The sequence below is a fragment of the Artemia sp. Qi Xiang Cuo genome, chromosome 14 (assembly GCF_049724085.1).
Source record: "Artemia sp. Qi Xiang Cuo chromosome 14, ASM4972408v1, whole genome shotgun sequence".
NCBI lineage: Eukaryota > Metazoa > Arthropoda > Branchiopoda > Anostraca > Artemiidae > Artemia > Artemia sp. Qi Xiang Cuo.
The window spans coordinates 10744963-10761108 of NC_142807.1; the positions used below are offsets into that span (position 1 = coordinate 10744963).

The 16146-nt window shown below is 35.7% G+C and overlaps 1 protein-coding gene across 1 annotated transcript in view; it reads right to left on the reverse strand.

The window, feature by feature from the left end:
• The window catches only part of LOC148944118 (uncharacterized), a 131494-nt gene that overhangs the window by 99164 nt on the left and 16184 nt on the right, over positions 1-16146 (reverse strand). The window contains exon 2 of the mRNA XM_089099831.1: positions 5721-5884. Coding sequence (XP_088955957.1) covers positions 5721-5884 — 164 coding nt within the window. The remainder of the gene's footprint in view (positions 1-5720; positions 5885-16146) is intronic.

Below are 16146 nucleotides of genomic sequence, written 5' to 3' on the forward strand. Positions count from 1 at the left end.
CATTGACTTGAAATAGTTGCCTAAATTAAATTTTATGACTTACAATAAATGAAGAGTTACAAGGAGTAAGTCAATAAGCCCACTTTCTACCGGTTCAAAACCATGTCCGTAGCGGCAAGTTTCGAACAGGGATTTTGTCAATACTGCTACTACTAATACTAACAACTCACTGCGGCACCAAGCCGCCCAAGGCCAAAACAGCTCCGCACGCTCCTCCATCCCAATCTGTTCAAAGCCTCTCTCTTTACACCCTTCCAGGAATATAATTTTTGGTTAATCTTTTCAACACAATGTTAATATTATCTTTTGTTACTTAAAAAGACACTAGACATGGTGATCTTTCAAATGAGCCCTCTTCCAACATTCTACGACCCCCGGTTCGGTTTGTTCATTATTGGAACAAAAAAAAAACAACTCATAACTGCTTTCAATGCAAAAAAGGGATTTTAATTGTTGCTCAAGATGTGGGGCTGTAAATCTATGACGTAAGATTTTCTACAACAGCAACTTCTGTGGTGCAGCTTACATTTTGATCTAACACAATTTTCAAGGATTATCGAGTTTTTTTTTCAGAATTCCAATAAATTATTTTTCGCAATAAACTTTTTCTATTAGGATTAGTAGAAATAGCAGTTACCATTCCTGAATCAACCTCAGACGACGATTTTTTCGCACCTGACATTTTTATAAATACGCTTTAGAATTTTAAGTTACTATCGGTCGAGTTCGTTCACTGGGTTGCAGCTGCTGTTGCAACCATGTAACTAAATATAAAGTTTGAATTACATCTGCGTGACGTGGAGACCTCTGTCTTAGCTTTAATGAAATTTGAGGGGACAACCCCTTCTGTTCGTTTAAAGTTGGAATGTCACTCTTACCTTTCAGTTAAAAAAAACATTTTTTATTTAATTTCTGAACGTTTTGAATTAATGCAAGTTTTGAATTTGGCTCATCGTACATGCATAATTAAAACGAAATTTGCGTATTAGTTTTACTTTTTTTTAACTAATAATAACCTTATAATAACCTAAGTTCTATTTTTTTTTCTAGTTATTTAAGAATGACTCCTGAATCACAAAGGCTGTTTAATTAGAATAATAACCTCTTTTAAAAGTAAAAAAAAAACTTGTATAAGTAATATTTTCTGTTCGTTTTAAGTTTTAGCGTTGCTCCTTACTTTCAGTTGAAATACTTGTTTTTTATTTAATTTCTGATTGTTTTTAAAATGATACAGGGAAATCCAGCGCCCCCTTCATGGAAATTCTCTTCCTCCGTAAAAAATTCCTTCATGGAAAGATCCTCCCACGTAATCCCCTCCCTCCGACCCCCACCCGAAAACAATCTTCCCTGAAAACGTTCTAGGACCACTTGGTCGATACGATCACCCCTGGAAAAAAAAAAATAAAAAAAAAAAATAAACACGCATCCGTGATCTTTCTTCTGGCAAAAGATACAAAATTCCACATTTTCGCAGATAGGAGCTTGAAACCTCTACAGTAGGGTTATCTGATACGCTGAATCTGATGGTGTGATTTTCAATAAGATTCTATGACTTTTAGCCTAAGGGATTTTCATCCCTTTTTCTGAAATTAAGGCAAATTTTTACAGGCTCGTAACTTTTGATGGGTTAGACTAAACTCGATGAAACTTCATATTTGAAATCAAATAGTTCGTGGTAACGAACTGTAAGTAAGGAGCGACCCGGCTCAATGGTAACCGAAACTGTAGAAAATGGAATTTTGATATCAATAGATACATAAAAAGAATCAGATTTTAATACTGCTGATTTCAAATATATAAGTTTCATCAAGTTTAGTCCAACCTATCAAAAGTTAAGCGCCTGAGAAAATTTGGCTGATTTTCGAGAAAAGGGGGAAAGACCCCCTAAAAGCTATAGAACCTTAATGAAAATCACACCATCATATTCAGCGTATCAGAGAACCCTACTGCGGAGGTTTTAAGCTCCTATCTACAGAAATGTGGAATTTTGCATTTTTTGCCAGAAGAAAGATCACAGATGCGTGTTTATTTGTTTGTTTGTTGTTGTTTTTTTTCCCCAGGGGTGATCATATCGACCCAGTGATCCTAGAATATCGTGGGAGGGCTCATTCGAAAGGAAATTAAAAGTTCTAGTGCCCTTTTTAAGTGACCAAAAAAATGGAGGGCAACTAAGCCCCCTCCCATGCTCATGTTTTTCCCAAAGTCACCCGATCAAAATTTTGAGACAGCCATTTTGTCAAGAATGGTCGGAAACCTGATAACTATGCCTTTTAGAATGACATAATCAGCCGAAGTCTCTAGAAGGAAGAATAAAAGTTTAGAGCTCCAACGTCTGTTAAAATGTCGCGTTGATGGTGGGGAAGTATACAGATCTGTTCAGGGGGGATTTTTTCTGGTAGGGGGGAGTGGGTAAGGGGAGGATCTGTGGGAGGATCTTACCATGAAGGAAGTTTTCATGGGAGAAGGGACATTGCTATGAAGGGGGCGCCGGATTTCCCAGCATTATTTAAATAAAGATCAGAAATTAGATATAAAAAAACAAGTTTTTTAACTGAAAGTAAGGAGCAACATCAAAACTTAAAACGACAGAAAACATTACGTATATGATTGGGTTTATCCCCTGGTCAATACCTCGCTCTTTAAGCCAAATATTATTTAGTACTTTCATAAGAGCTATTTATTCTAATTAACGGAATTTGTTATTAAGGGGTCATTTTTAAAGAATTGGAACAAAATTCGAACTTTAGCTTAAAGAGCAAGGTATTGACTAGGGGACGAACCCTCTAATATACGTATTAAAAATATATGAATATAGAGGTTTGTTACGTAAGTTAATTCGTAAGTTACGTATATTTATTACTAACAAAAACGTTCGTAAATAAAATTAAACAGGTTTCGAGAAACCCATTTAACCAAATAAAAGTAAAATTAATATTCATTTTTTTTTATTATTCATGTACGGTGAGCCAAAATAAAAACCTGCATTAATTCAAAAACGTTCAAAAATTAAATAAAAAACACAAGTTTTTCTTAACTGAAAGTAAGGAATGACGTTAAAACTTAAAACGAACAGAAATTATTCTGTACATGAAAGGGGCTGTCCCCTCCTCAACGCCTCACTCTTTACGCTAAAGTTTGACTTTCTCACAACTCTATTTTTTTTTAACAATGAAAAATTTTAGCGTAAAGAGCGAGGCGTTGAGGAGAAGAGGCGTTGAGGAAGAAGAAATCATTTAGAAGTTGCTATATTATGGTCAGATATTTCGTTTTTCAATGTTTTATTTTAGGTTTCAGTATCGGGCATCATTTTTACTTTTAGCCGTCTGTAAAAAAAAAAGAAGAAAAAAAAGATAAAACAATAATCAAAACTTTAACACAGCTTAGAAAAAAAAAGTAAAAGTTAAAGTAACCTTCCAAGCATACTCGAAAGTAAGACTGTTACCCTTTTTTTAAATTGAGAGGATAAATCTAATTTTCCAGAAGACAGAAACTTGCCTGTCTTGCAAATTGCATTAGAACTTGCGTTAAGATAGGCCTTGACAATTTTAGCAGCAAAAACCGATATTGATGTCAGAGACACATGCTGGATTCTCTCATCCTGAGAATCATGTGATAAAAACAAGAGACTCACGCTTCGTATAATTAAATACAAGAACAAACAAGTTTCTTCAACTGAAAGCAGGGAGCAAAAATGAAAAAGAATAGGAATTATTCCATTTATGAAGGGGCTGGTCCGCTCCTCAATACCTTACTCTTCACGCTAAAGTTTTTAGCACTTTTAGCAAAGCTTCATATCCTAATTAAACGGCCCCTTTGTTTGTGGAGTTGTTCTTAAAAAATTGGAGCAAACAGTCAAACTTTAACGCAAAAAGCAAGGTTCAACCCTTTCACATACGGAATAATTTCTGTTCGTTTTGGGTTTTAATGATGCTCCTTACTTTCAGTTGAAAAAATTAGTTTTTTTTTTATTTCTGGTCGTTTTTTTCTAAAAAATGCTGGTAAATCTGGATAACCATCTTTGAAAAATTCCCTCCCCTCACGGGAAACTCCTCCGTTGAATTCCCTCCCACCCACGTAAAATACAACAGCACCCTTAAAAGTCTTTCCGGACAATTCCATCCTCGCTGAAAATCCCCCCCCCACGTAAAATTTTTTGCGGAAGATTCCGCCTGAAAAATTCTCGTTAACATACTTTCATCTGAAAAAAGACTAAGCTCTAATCGTCTTTCCGATCACTCGGGAAATTCCCCCCTCCCTTCCATGGAATTTTTTAACGGAAACTAAAATATGCTGAAAATTTCCCCCAGAAAATTCCCCCAGAACATCTCCACATACAAAATTGAATTGGCAAAGAGAAAGTAAGACAAATAAAAGGAATTTTGTATAGGAATTCTGTCAAATCTCCCCAGTGTAAGATTTCCTCTGGAAAGTTCACCCCCGGAAATTTCCTTCCCCATGGAAATCCACTCCAAGATCGAAATCCCCTCTCCCCCCCACTTCGAAAACTGTGTATACTTCCCAATAACAGATAATATACGTGAACAATGTGCAAATTTTAAAACCTAAAGACCTATCCCCAGGGGCTGTGTGGGGCCATTTTGTCTGCAAATAATGGGATTTAAATGGGTTACCTTAAAAATCTGGGGTGAAAACGGGATGCGTCGGATGATTTGACCCCAACCACGCATTGTACTCCCGACAGAAGGCATGGAATCAGAAGATCGTTACCTGCTCAACGCAGTCCATTGGTCAACATGCGAAAAAGTTTTTTTTAAGTTTAAGAGAAAGGTTCAACGGCATAGTGTGAAAACCCCATAATACTTTCAATGCCAATTTCAGCTCATAATGACAAATTGAAATAGACAGAATACACGAGACATTTTTAGCAAAAACGAGAAGATAAAATACAAACGTGTGGTGAAAGTAAGCATTATATATCTGACAAGCATAATTGTACCCAGTATGTATGAAATATATAAGTAGGTGCTGCAATCTTCAGAAAAATAGCAAAAATTTATCATGTAAACGATTCATTTCATATATTTTATCTTTTTATTTGCTACAATAGTTTGCTATACGTGAGCATTGAACTCAAGATGGGAGCTCTAACTATTGAGCTACGGTTTTTCACAGCTTTTGTCACATCTCAATTGGACTTCTTACTTAAGGTCCATTCACAATGCGGTTTTACTGATACCGACATTTAGCTTGCGCTGATTCAAGCAAATCAGGATTATTCAAAGAATTTTTCAGCCGATCAGGAAATTCTACAAGAAATCTGATTGACTCAAGTTGGCGCTAGCTAAATCTTGGTAATAGCTAAATCTTATTGTGAATGGATCTTTACCTTTTTAAATCAGCTCATTTATCCTGGGTTGAAAACATTTTGTTGGAAAACAATGGAGCATAGAAACTTACTTTAAAAACATAGATAATGTAATTTAGGGTACTAAAAATAGAAAATGGTAATTGGCAATTAAAAGAAATGAATTAGACAAAAAGGTACGTTTTGAGCAAATAAAATAGGAATGACAAAGACAAATATGGAAAATACATAAAATATTCGCATATACCAGCTGACATACTCAGTAACTAGAATGGTTTTGTGCGACGTAGATGTGAATAAAAATAGTGAGAGGGACTGATTTATCTTCTTTAACTGGAATCTGTACACAGGGGAGAGGGGCCTCAGAGTTCAAAACGATAGCATAAAACCTTACATTAATATCTTGGAGTAAGTCCTGCGCTGTAAATTCCTGTACAACTCTCTCTGAATTTCCAGCCACTTCAATTGAATATCGACTGACTAGTTCTTCCTTGGGGGCGGTCCAACATAATCTGAATTCTGAAGGGTTTATTTGAAATGCGTGCACGCCAGTAACTGCTAAAATTAAATTTGTTTGGTTTATTATAAATTTTGCCAGCAACATTTTTTTCTGTAACTCTGCCAAACTTTCTAAAAATTTAACTCGTGCAAAAAATTTAAGTAATAAATTTAACATAACCCGTTAGTTGCATTAAAAAATATGAGCCCTTTCTTTCTTACAAGTGCTACTGGAAGAAGGTGAAAATACGAAAGAGAGCATACTTAGGTTGCAACGTTTTAATGAGAAGGGTTAAGGACAAACTCGAGTGGATTCCTCTTTACCAAGGCCCTCCCTGAGCATGTTTGCGACTGAGGATTCAACAAATCTCAAAATTCAATTGAAATTAAACTTAACATTTAATTCAGAATATTTAGACCAATTATTATCTATCGTCTCATATGGCTTACGTTAAGTTGAAAATACTCCCGGCGGCTGCTCTCCGTGACTTTTTTTTACAGGTATTTTCATATATTTTCATATATAATTGCGTCAAAGGTAAGTCTGCTTTTATCTAGATGTGTTCAAACATATTAATGATGTTCATTTCCATGGCACAAGGTCGAATTCATGTTAATAATTTGGTTACGTCTAGGTCGAGTTTTCTCGTGTGTTTAGAGGAGCTAAATTACTGAATTCGTTAGGTAGGGAAATTAAAAGCAGTTGTGAACTTGTGATGTAAGTGAGTGAACTTAAAATGCCGTTAAAAACAGAATTGTTCACTAAATATGATTTTAAAGGCTATATTAATAGAATATAAAATTGCTAAAATGGTGTTAACTTGTGAGTATTTTTATTATTATTTTCTGTATTTTAATATTGACTGATGAGGTTTAAGAAAGGAGTTGGGTGTTGAGCATTGAGTTGGTGGTAGCAGGGTATGCTGTAGTTAAGTTTTTTTCTTTTTCTTTTTACCCTTTTGAGTTGAAAGTATGTTTTTTTTATTTATTTATTTTGTGGAGTATTCCTCTTTCTTACCATGCCCTGGCATTTGAAGGGGACGTGGTTTTATTATGTTTTTTTTTTATTAATATAATTAATATTGAATAAATGAAAGTACACCCGAAAATATATATATATATATATATATATATATATATATATATATATATATATATATATATATATATATATATATATATATATATATATATATATATATATATATATATATATATATATATATATATATATATATAGATATATATATATATATATATATATATACATATATATATATAAGAACTTTTTGGCTTAACTCCTAAAGTGAGCATATTTATACCGTTGCGATACATTTCCGTAGAAAAAATTATTTTGTTTTAGTTTTCAGTTCAGAAGTTATTATGTAAATTGCAAAAATATTTATGGTGTCTAACCAATAATTTTAATTAAAAAAAATAAAATACCTGAAAGAAAAATACCTGAAAATTGTAAAATTAGTTTTATTGTTGTTAGGTTTTAATCTACTTAATGCGCGACTCTATGGGTAGAACGTTATACATTTCAAAAGATATTTATATAATGTCAGTAGGAAGACCCAGCAGGATTTTACATTATTTTCCATGTGCAGTATGACTTGACTAAAAAACAAAAGAACTTATACACTCTTGTGACGACGGAAACCTACTGCTTGTACACTAAGAAATACTCGCTTAGCTTCCAGCTTCAGGTACCCTTTGTATAATATCGCGTGATAATTTTCAGGTTATAAACTGACTGGAAGTTACCGACATTTACCCGTTACATTAAGTAAGATTTATCTTTAAACAGAGAAAAAATATATCAGTCACAGAGTCAATTTTGAACGTCAAAAGGTCTAATAACTATAGTAATTTTATAATAAGGCTGAGGACAACTGTGGCTAGCGTAGCCACTACGATTCTCGGACCCCTTTTTGGCCGAAAGTGTAGCTTTTTTTACACAAATTCCTTTTGGGGTCTTAAAGGCACAAACCATCTACTACTACTATTACTACTACTAGCATCAATTCACTACAGCAGAAAGCCACTTGAGGCCAACACAGCCGTGCACGCTCTCTTTCCATCTTAATCTATGCAAAGCTTCCCTCCTTACCCCCTCCAAAAAGTTTCAATGTCCTTTAAATCTTTCCTTATGATCTTTTCACAGCCCACTTGGGAACGACCTACTTTTTGGCCCTAGATGGATGGCCGAATTGGATGATTTTTGGCAATTATGCCAAGTACACTTGAATTATTTCTTTTGCGGGGGGGGGGGGGTATTCTCCAAAGGTCGAATTAAAAAAGTAAACAATTGTCTATTTATACGGAAATACCAAAAAAAATTATTGGGAAAAATTGCAAAGCTTCATGTTGGCGTGGTAAGTCTCCGAGGCCCTCTGGTCCAATCAGATCCCAGGGATTTTTTTTCAACTTTAATTCTGCTTAATAGTTACCCCGGTGCAATAGAAGATTGGCTTTAAAGATAGCTTTATTACACGCAGCTCTTTCAAAAACCTAAAAACGCCCAAATTTTTTGTGTAAATGGTCTATTGAGTACGACTGTTGATTGAGAAGTTACAGATTCTGTTTCTCCTGGATATTTGAAAAACCAACCACGAATCTTTTTTATACAAAACATTAGAAATAGCTTAAACAAACACAGCGATGCTGGCTTTCTTAGGGCCAGATTTGAGAATGTTCTAATTAATTTTTAATTGCTTTTCTGTGGAACTCGGAAAAGGAGCTTCACAACAGGTATGTAAGCAAAATTTCTATAGTAATTTGGAAAGGAACAAACTTAGGGTGAAGTGCGATTAAAATTTCTTTTAACTTCACAATTTCAACATTAAACATTACCCTTACGTAGTAACAAGAACAACAGAGCCATCTCTGAAAGTAAGCTGGTATCTTCGACAGAATGTCTTAAATTACGTTTATTTAAAGTTTATTAATATTAGTTTTATTGTTCATCAAATTAAGTTCGGTACTCTGGTCTGGGTAAAGTATAAGTTAGTGAGTTTTAAATTACCTATTCACAAATCTTGCAACTGGGGCACCACCTGCCTAGATTTGATGTAACTTAATATGCATTACAGATATGCGTCGAGCCAAAATAAAATCCTAAAATTCTAGCTTGCCCCAACCTCTTCTTCCCACCAAAAAATTACAGGATCTACGACTCGCTGAAATATTTAACTTCAAGTTTTATTGGGCTGCCTTCATCTCAAACTAAAAGCTGAAAATTTCGAGCCCTCTAGTTTACGTCAGGAGCATAACTAAAATTTCAAATACAAAGCAAAATACAGAGAAAATAGAAAATTTCAAAATTTCTTTACATATCCGCCAAGTGGTGAAAAAATACCTATTTACAGAGAATATTTTTTTATAAGTAGAACAAATAACATTATACTGATAAATATATTTTATAAAAGGGGTCCATAAAATTATATAGATCCCTTCAGACCAGTAAGTTATTCCGTACTAGTTTCGAGAAGAGGACAAAACCTCGAAAAAAACACGCAAATATAGGCTACTCGTAATGGAAACAGAGGAAAAATCTTGAGATTGCGAGGGGCGCAGGTCCAATAGCCTTCAGGGTTACGTGTCAAAACCATATACTTTCAATGTCAAATCTTATCGGGACAGGTTAATTGAAGTAGTTCTATGATATACTAGCTACCACTGCTACCCTGATTACTTATGTAACAATTTAGAATGAGCTATTTTCATCCTTTATATAACGCGTTTGATGCAGAATATACTGTTTACAGCCACTTTCGTTGTTTTTCAAGCCAATGGATTTTCCTTGTTGTTGAAGCACAGGGACTGTAAGTTTACTATATAAGGTTTCCGGGCAAAGCCGGTTCTAATGGTGTATTTTGTGTTTCGATCTAGCACCAATTTAATAAGTTTTGGGCTATTGTTTTCGTTACTACGGGACGTGTTCATCTCGTACTAGTTTGCAGCTGCAACTGCAACCAAAATAATTTACCATTTCAGTTACTATGGGCTAGCGTTCGTTCTTTACTGTAAAAAACACAGACGTCATTATAGCTAATGCCATGATATAGTTTTTACTTTTAACGTCATTTGTTACCAACGATTATGACATCATTCATAATCTTGTAAACGAAGACGCAATTTTTTTTTGTCAAAATTTAATTTGACATATTATGTTTTGTTAATTTCAGAAGGGACTAGATTTAGCAATTTTCTTTATAATGAGTTATTAAATTGATTTTCTTGCAAAAATGATTTCCCTTGTGGCTGAAGCCTAGGAATTGTCCTTGTTCAAGTCGATAGACCGTAAGTTTCTGTTTCTTTTTCGTCCGTCATTGCCTCAAACATTTTCCCATGATTTTAGCCTTGGCTGTTTGAATTCATTCCTCATCTTGTATATTCTCGCAAAAGCTCAGAGATGCAGAAAAAGATTCTCTCTAAGCTTTTGCTTAATCACGTTGTTATATTATTTCAGTAGCAACCATGCGTGTTCCATAACATATGCGTTCTGAAATATCCAAATTACCCAAATCGAAACCATTTCACTCAATACCAAGTTGTTTTTTTTTAATACCAACTGGGGCCTTTTATATGTAGAAATATAATCCAGCAAAAATAATCCAGGGTTTCATTTTTCTCCGATTTCTAGGTGGCTTCATATTAATCACTAATTGCATAATTCATTGGATTAGCAGTCTGGTGGTACGTTGGATTAGAGCCATTCTTTCAAATACAAAAGTTGTGGGTTCAAACTACTCTACGGTAACGTACACCAGTTACTAGGGCTACAATTTGGACACAGCAAAGACTTGGATGCGCCCTCCCAGGCAACCAAGCGCGTCCCCAGGTGGCGGATAGGGGAATGTCCTCTAAAAAGGCTAGAGGATACCTTCGAATATATTGAATAAAAAGGCGCAGACCGGGGAAATATGTGTGTAAGTGTGTGTAGCCTTTGTGCGTGTGTGTGTGTCGAACCATTCTTTCAAACCAAAATGAACAAAAATAGAATCAAATATGAACAAAAAATGAACAAAAATGGGCCAAAATGAACATTAAACCATTAGACCAAAAACGAACAAAAATAGAATCAAATAATCTAGAAAAGACGAAGCAAGAAGAAAAGAAGAAACAAGCAGAAGAATAAGTAAACTCAAGAGGAACAAGAAGAAAGAAGAAGAATTAAGAAGAAGAAATTTTGTTTTCAAAACAAAATTTTGAACTCTCGATTACTATGGTGGTTCGAATGGCTACGAATTTAGTAATCGTTCACATCTTTTTCAGGTGTTTCAGGGGTCAGACAGTGTCTTCACCCTTTATTGGATTCGTGGGTTGTTTTTCACTAGATCCATGGTTTGTTCTGTACAAGATTTACTTCGGCTTTTAGGACTATTCTTGTCAATTTTGATGGTCCTCTTGTGACATTCTAGGACCACTGGGTCAACACAATCACCCCTGGGGAAAAGAAAAAAAATAAATAAACACACATCCGTGATCTTTCTTTTGGCAAAAAATACCAAATTCCACATTTTTGCAGATAGGAGCTTGAAACCTCTACGGTAAGGTTTTCTGATACGCTGAAATGATGGTGTGATTTTCATTAAGATTCTGTGACTTTTGGGGGCTGTTTTCTCCTTTTTTCGAAAATAGGGCAAATTTTTCAGACTCGTAACTTTTGATGAGTAAGACTAAACTTGATGAAACATTTAAATTGATATTAATATTCCGTTTTTTTAGAGTTTCGGTTACTATTGAGACGAGTCGCTCTTACTATACAGTTCGTTAACACGAACTATTTGATATAGTTCTTTAACACGATTTGTTTGATACAGTTCGTTACCACGAGCTGTTTGATACAGTTCGTTACCTTGAACACCAAGGAAAATGACTTTTCTGAATGGGTAGCACTGTCTCCTTTTTTTTTCTTTTTTTCTAGCAGGGCTAGGGGGTGACCAGAGCATCATATAATAGCTCATTCGAAAGGGAATTACATTTTTAAGCGCCCTTTTTAGTGACCAAAAAGATCGGAGGGCATCTATTTCCCCCCTCCCTACAGGCCCCTCCCCCTAAAGTCATGCAATAAAATTTTGAGATAGCCATTTTGTTCAACATTGTTCAAAGGTCCAATATATACGGTTTTGATTATGATATTCTCCTCCATAGTCCCTAGGAAAGGGCTATATGTGCTATCGGGCGTATTGATATTGCACGTATCGGTATCGGGCGCATTGTACCGCTTATGTCGTATCGCGAATATCGGTATGGGTATCCGTTGTTTTTTTTTTCAGCCATTTTCTAGGCTCATTTTTTAAAGCCTGTCCCGGTAAGGTATCATGGTTGCAGCGGTAGCTGCAACCTAGTAAAGAGCAAACCACAGCCCATAGTAGCCAAAATTTATAAAGCGCGATTTGAAAAAAAAACTGCCTAGTGAAAAAAATGCCATCTGACACTGACCCAGGAGTGTTAACTATTATTTCAGTTCGTCTTAAAAATAAAAGTGTACCATTGGAATCAGCATAGTCGAAAACCTAGTACAGGGGAATTAAAGTCCCCCTCCCTGAACAACAAGGAAAATTACTTTTTTGCATCGGTAACACTGATCTGTCTCCTGTTGTTTTTTTTCTTTCTTTTTTTTTCAACAAGCTTAGCGGGCTACCAGACAGGGGCGTCCCAAGGGGGGGGGGGGCGGGTAGGGGCGCACCGCCCCCCCAACGGTTTTGGCATTTGGTAAAATTTTCACCGAAGGCGAAAATTTCGGTAGAAATTTGGGAAAATTGCCCCAAGATTTAGCAAGATTCTTGATTTCTGCAGGAAATTCGGCATAAATCAGGCAGCGATTCGTTAAAATTTACGAAGATCCGCCCCCCCCCCCAATGAAATGAGTCTCGGGACGCCCCTGCAACCAGAACATCATAGAGAGATGCTTAAATGCTCTTTCAGAAACTATTTCTCATATCTACGTGCTTTTTATAAATTCAGCCATCTGCAAGTGCCAAGTGGCACTAAAATGGCACTTTTTGTGCCATTTCTCAAGGGGTGGCATTAGCAGGCTACCAGAAAATCGCAGACAGATCTTTTATAGCTCATATAAAAGATATTGCTCATATCTACGTCTTTCATATAAATTCCATCATCAGCAATTCTAAATGGCACTAAAACGGCACTTTTGGTGCCGTTTCTCAAGTGGAAAAGCTGGGGCTACTGGGCTAGCAGAAATTATAAGTGATGTTTAATGACTCATTTGAAAGCTATTGCTCATGCTTTTTTTCAATTTTACCAACCGTAAGTGCGATATAGCACTGAAAACAACACTTTTGGTGCCACTTCTTAAGTGGAAAAGCTCTTAAGTACAAAACAGGTACTATTGTAATAATTATGTAGCCGAACCCTTAACTGGAGGTTCACAAGAGCCTCTGCCGTACACTCCCCTCCCAGCCCCCTTAGTAAGTTTCATAAATCGTCTGCTCATCAGTAAGCTACTGAAACATTAGCAGACTACCACACCGTCGTATATAGGTTTAATGGCTCAATTAAAAGCTATTGTTTATATTTACTAGGTTTTTAAAAATCCTACCATCTATTAGATTTCACAGATTTTAATTTTAACTAGTTTATAAGGAGAATTTGCAATTAACTCTTTGTCATGGTTGAAGCATTAGCTGCAACCTAGTAAAGAGTGGACCACAGCGCATAGTAACTAAAAGTTAAAAAATGTTAAAACGGTCGTTTTTTATTCTTTTTTTTTCCAGGCCTAGCGGGTTACTGGAACATCGTACAGAGATGCTTAAGATGCTCTTTCAAAACTATTTCTCATATCTACGTGGTTTTTATAAATTCAGCCGTCTGCAAGTGCCATATGGTACGAAAACAGGCACTTTTTATGCTATTTCTCAAGGGATAGGGCTAGTGGGCTGCCAGAGCATCTTTTATAGATTTTTGACATTTCATATAAAAAATATTGTTTAAGTTTACGTTCTTCCTATAAATTACACCATCTGCAAGTTTCAAATAGCACTAAAAACGGCACTTTTGGTGCCATGTCTCAAGTGGCTAAACTAGGGCTAGTAGGCTGCCAGAACTTCTTAGAGCGATATCTAATGGCTCATTTGAAAACTTTTGCTCACATTTACGTGCTTTTTATCAATTCTATCATTCGTAAGTGAGATATAGCATTGAAAACAACTTTTTTGGTGCCACTTCTTAAGTGGAAAATCTTGTAAGTATAAAACGGTATCATTGTAATAATTATGGTCCGAAACCCTTAACTGGAGGTTTGGAAGAACACCTTCTGCAAATTCCTCCTCCAGCCCCCCTTAATAGGCCACGCAATTAAAGTCCTAGAAACACCAATATATTAAATTGAATTATTAAAGGCGTGTTTCTGTCAGTAAAGCGCTGGACTTCAAATTAGATTATCATGCGTTCGATTCCAGCTTGGATTTGTTCAATCATGGTTTATCTCTTCTTCTGATTACTTTTCAGATAATCCACTATTTTTGCAAATGTGATGCACTCATTTTTTTTAAAGCACATACCGGGAAGGCTCATTTTAAACCTATTACTCATATCTCAGTGTTTTTTATCAATTTTACCATCCAAAAGTGCCATATAGCACTAAAAACGGCACATTTGGTACCACTTCTTAAGTGGAAGAGTTTAGAAGCATAAAACGGTACCATTGCAATAATTATGGTCCAAATCCCTTAACTGGAGGTTTATAAAACCCCTCATATTTACTCCCCCTCCTGACCCTCTTAGTAATCGCCTACTCATCTTAAAAGTAAAAGATTATTGCGAAAAAAATAACTAAAACTAAACACTTTTCAACTGAAAATCTAACAAAAATTAAGCTTGATTGATCAACAGTTTTGAATTGAACCTTCAAACTTCACTATGCGATGAAGTCTGTGTGCTAGTTCTAACGGCGGTAATTGAGGGGAAGGGACGTCCTTGCCCTCTAAGTTTTTTGCTCTTGCCTCGGTTTTGAAAAAAACCTTTTTTTGGTTATTTCATTGGAAAAGGCCCTTTTTTCATTTCAAAAAGTTGGGGAAACAATCGAAAGTGCACTTTGTGGGATTGTACTATCAAGTCAAATTCACAAAAAGCGATTAGGTATAAATAAAAGCTTTTAAATGAGCCCTTAAACAGCTTTTTTTTTTACAGTAGCCTTCTAGTTTCTGTTAGTCAGTAAGTGATTTATAAAGCCCTGTCTTCATTATGGCTTTTTTCGGCGAAGAAGTCGGCTGAGTAAAAATAGCTTTTTGCTCATCGAAGAACAAACGTTCCTGAAAAACATATTTTGTTTTGTGAAGTATGGATAATGAACTTTATCTTATAGACTGAAAGCTTTTCTTAGCTGTCAAGGTTGTTTGCATTATTTTCTAGAGGTGCCTTATCTCCACTAGATCGGTGATAATTAGAAATTATATTAAAAATAAGTTTTCAACTGAAACTAAGAAGTGACATTAAAAATAAAAACCAACATACATTATTCGTATAAATAAAAAAGATCATGGCAGCGTTGTTTCAACATTAAATCAGAGACAACGCTGTAGCGTTGCCTATAGTAAAGGCCATACGGCTCCAATGTTTTATTATTATTTTTTTTTTTTTCCAGAGGCACTTCATATGGAAGGGGTCGTCATAGAAACTTCAGAGGGGGATCATTCGATTGGAAATCGAGATTTCTAGTGCCTTTTTTAATAGTCGAAAATGATTGGAGGGCAACTAGCCCCCCCCCACGCCCACCATTCCCCCAAACACTCCAATAAAAGTTTTGAAACAGCCATTTTGTTCAGCGTAGTTGATTTCCAGATAGAAAATATCTTTTTGAGGAGGACACTCCTCTACAACCCTCAGGGCAAGGGTTTTAAGTTATGCCCTGGGGAAAGGTTTTTATAGAAGGCGTTGTCGTAGAAACTTCAAAACAGGCTCAATCGATTGGAAATTAAAGGGCTAGTGCCCTTTTTAATAATCGAAAGTCATTGGAGTGCAACTAGCCCCCCCCCACCCATCATTCCCCCAAGCACATCCAATCAAAATTTTGAGATAGCCATTTTGTTAAGCGTAGTTGATTTCCAGATAGAAAATATATTTTTGAGGAGGACACTCCTGCACAACCCTCAGGGCAAGGGTTTTAAGTTATACCCTGGGGGCATATAAGGTTTTTATAGAAGGCGTTGTCGTAGAAACTTCAAAAAAGACTCATTCGGTTTGAAATTCAAAATGCTAGTGCCCTTTTTAATAGTCGAAAGTGATTGGAGGGTAACTAGCCCCCCCCCCCCCCCCCCACGCCTATCATTTCCCCAAACACATCCAATCTTTTG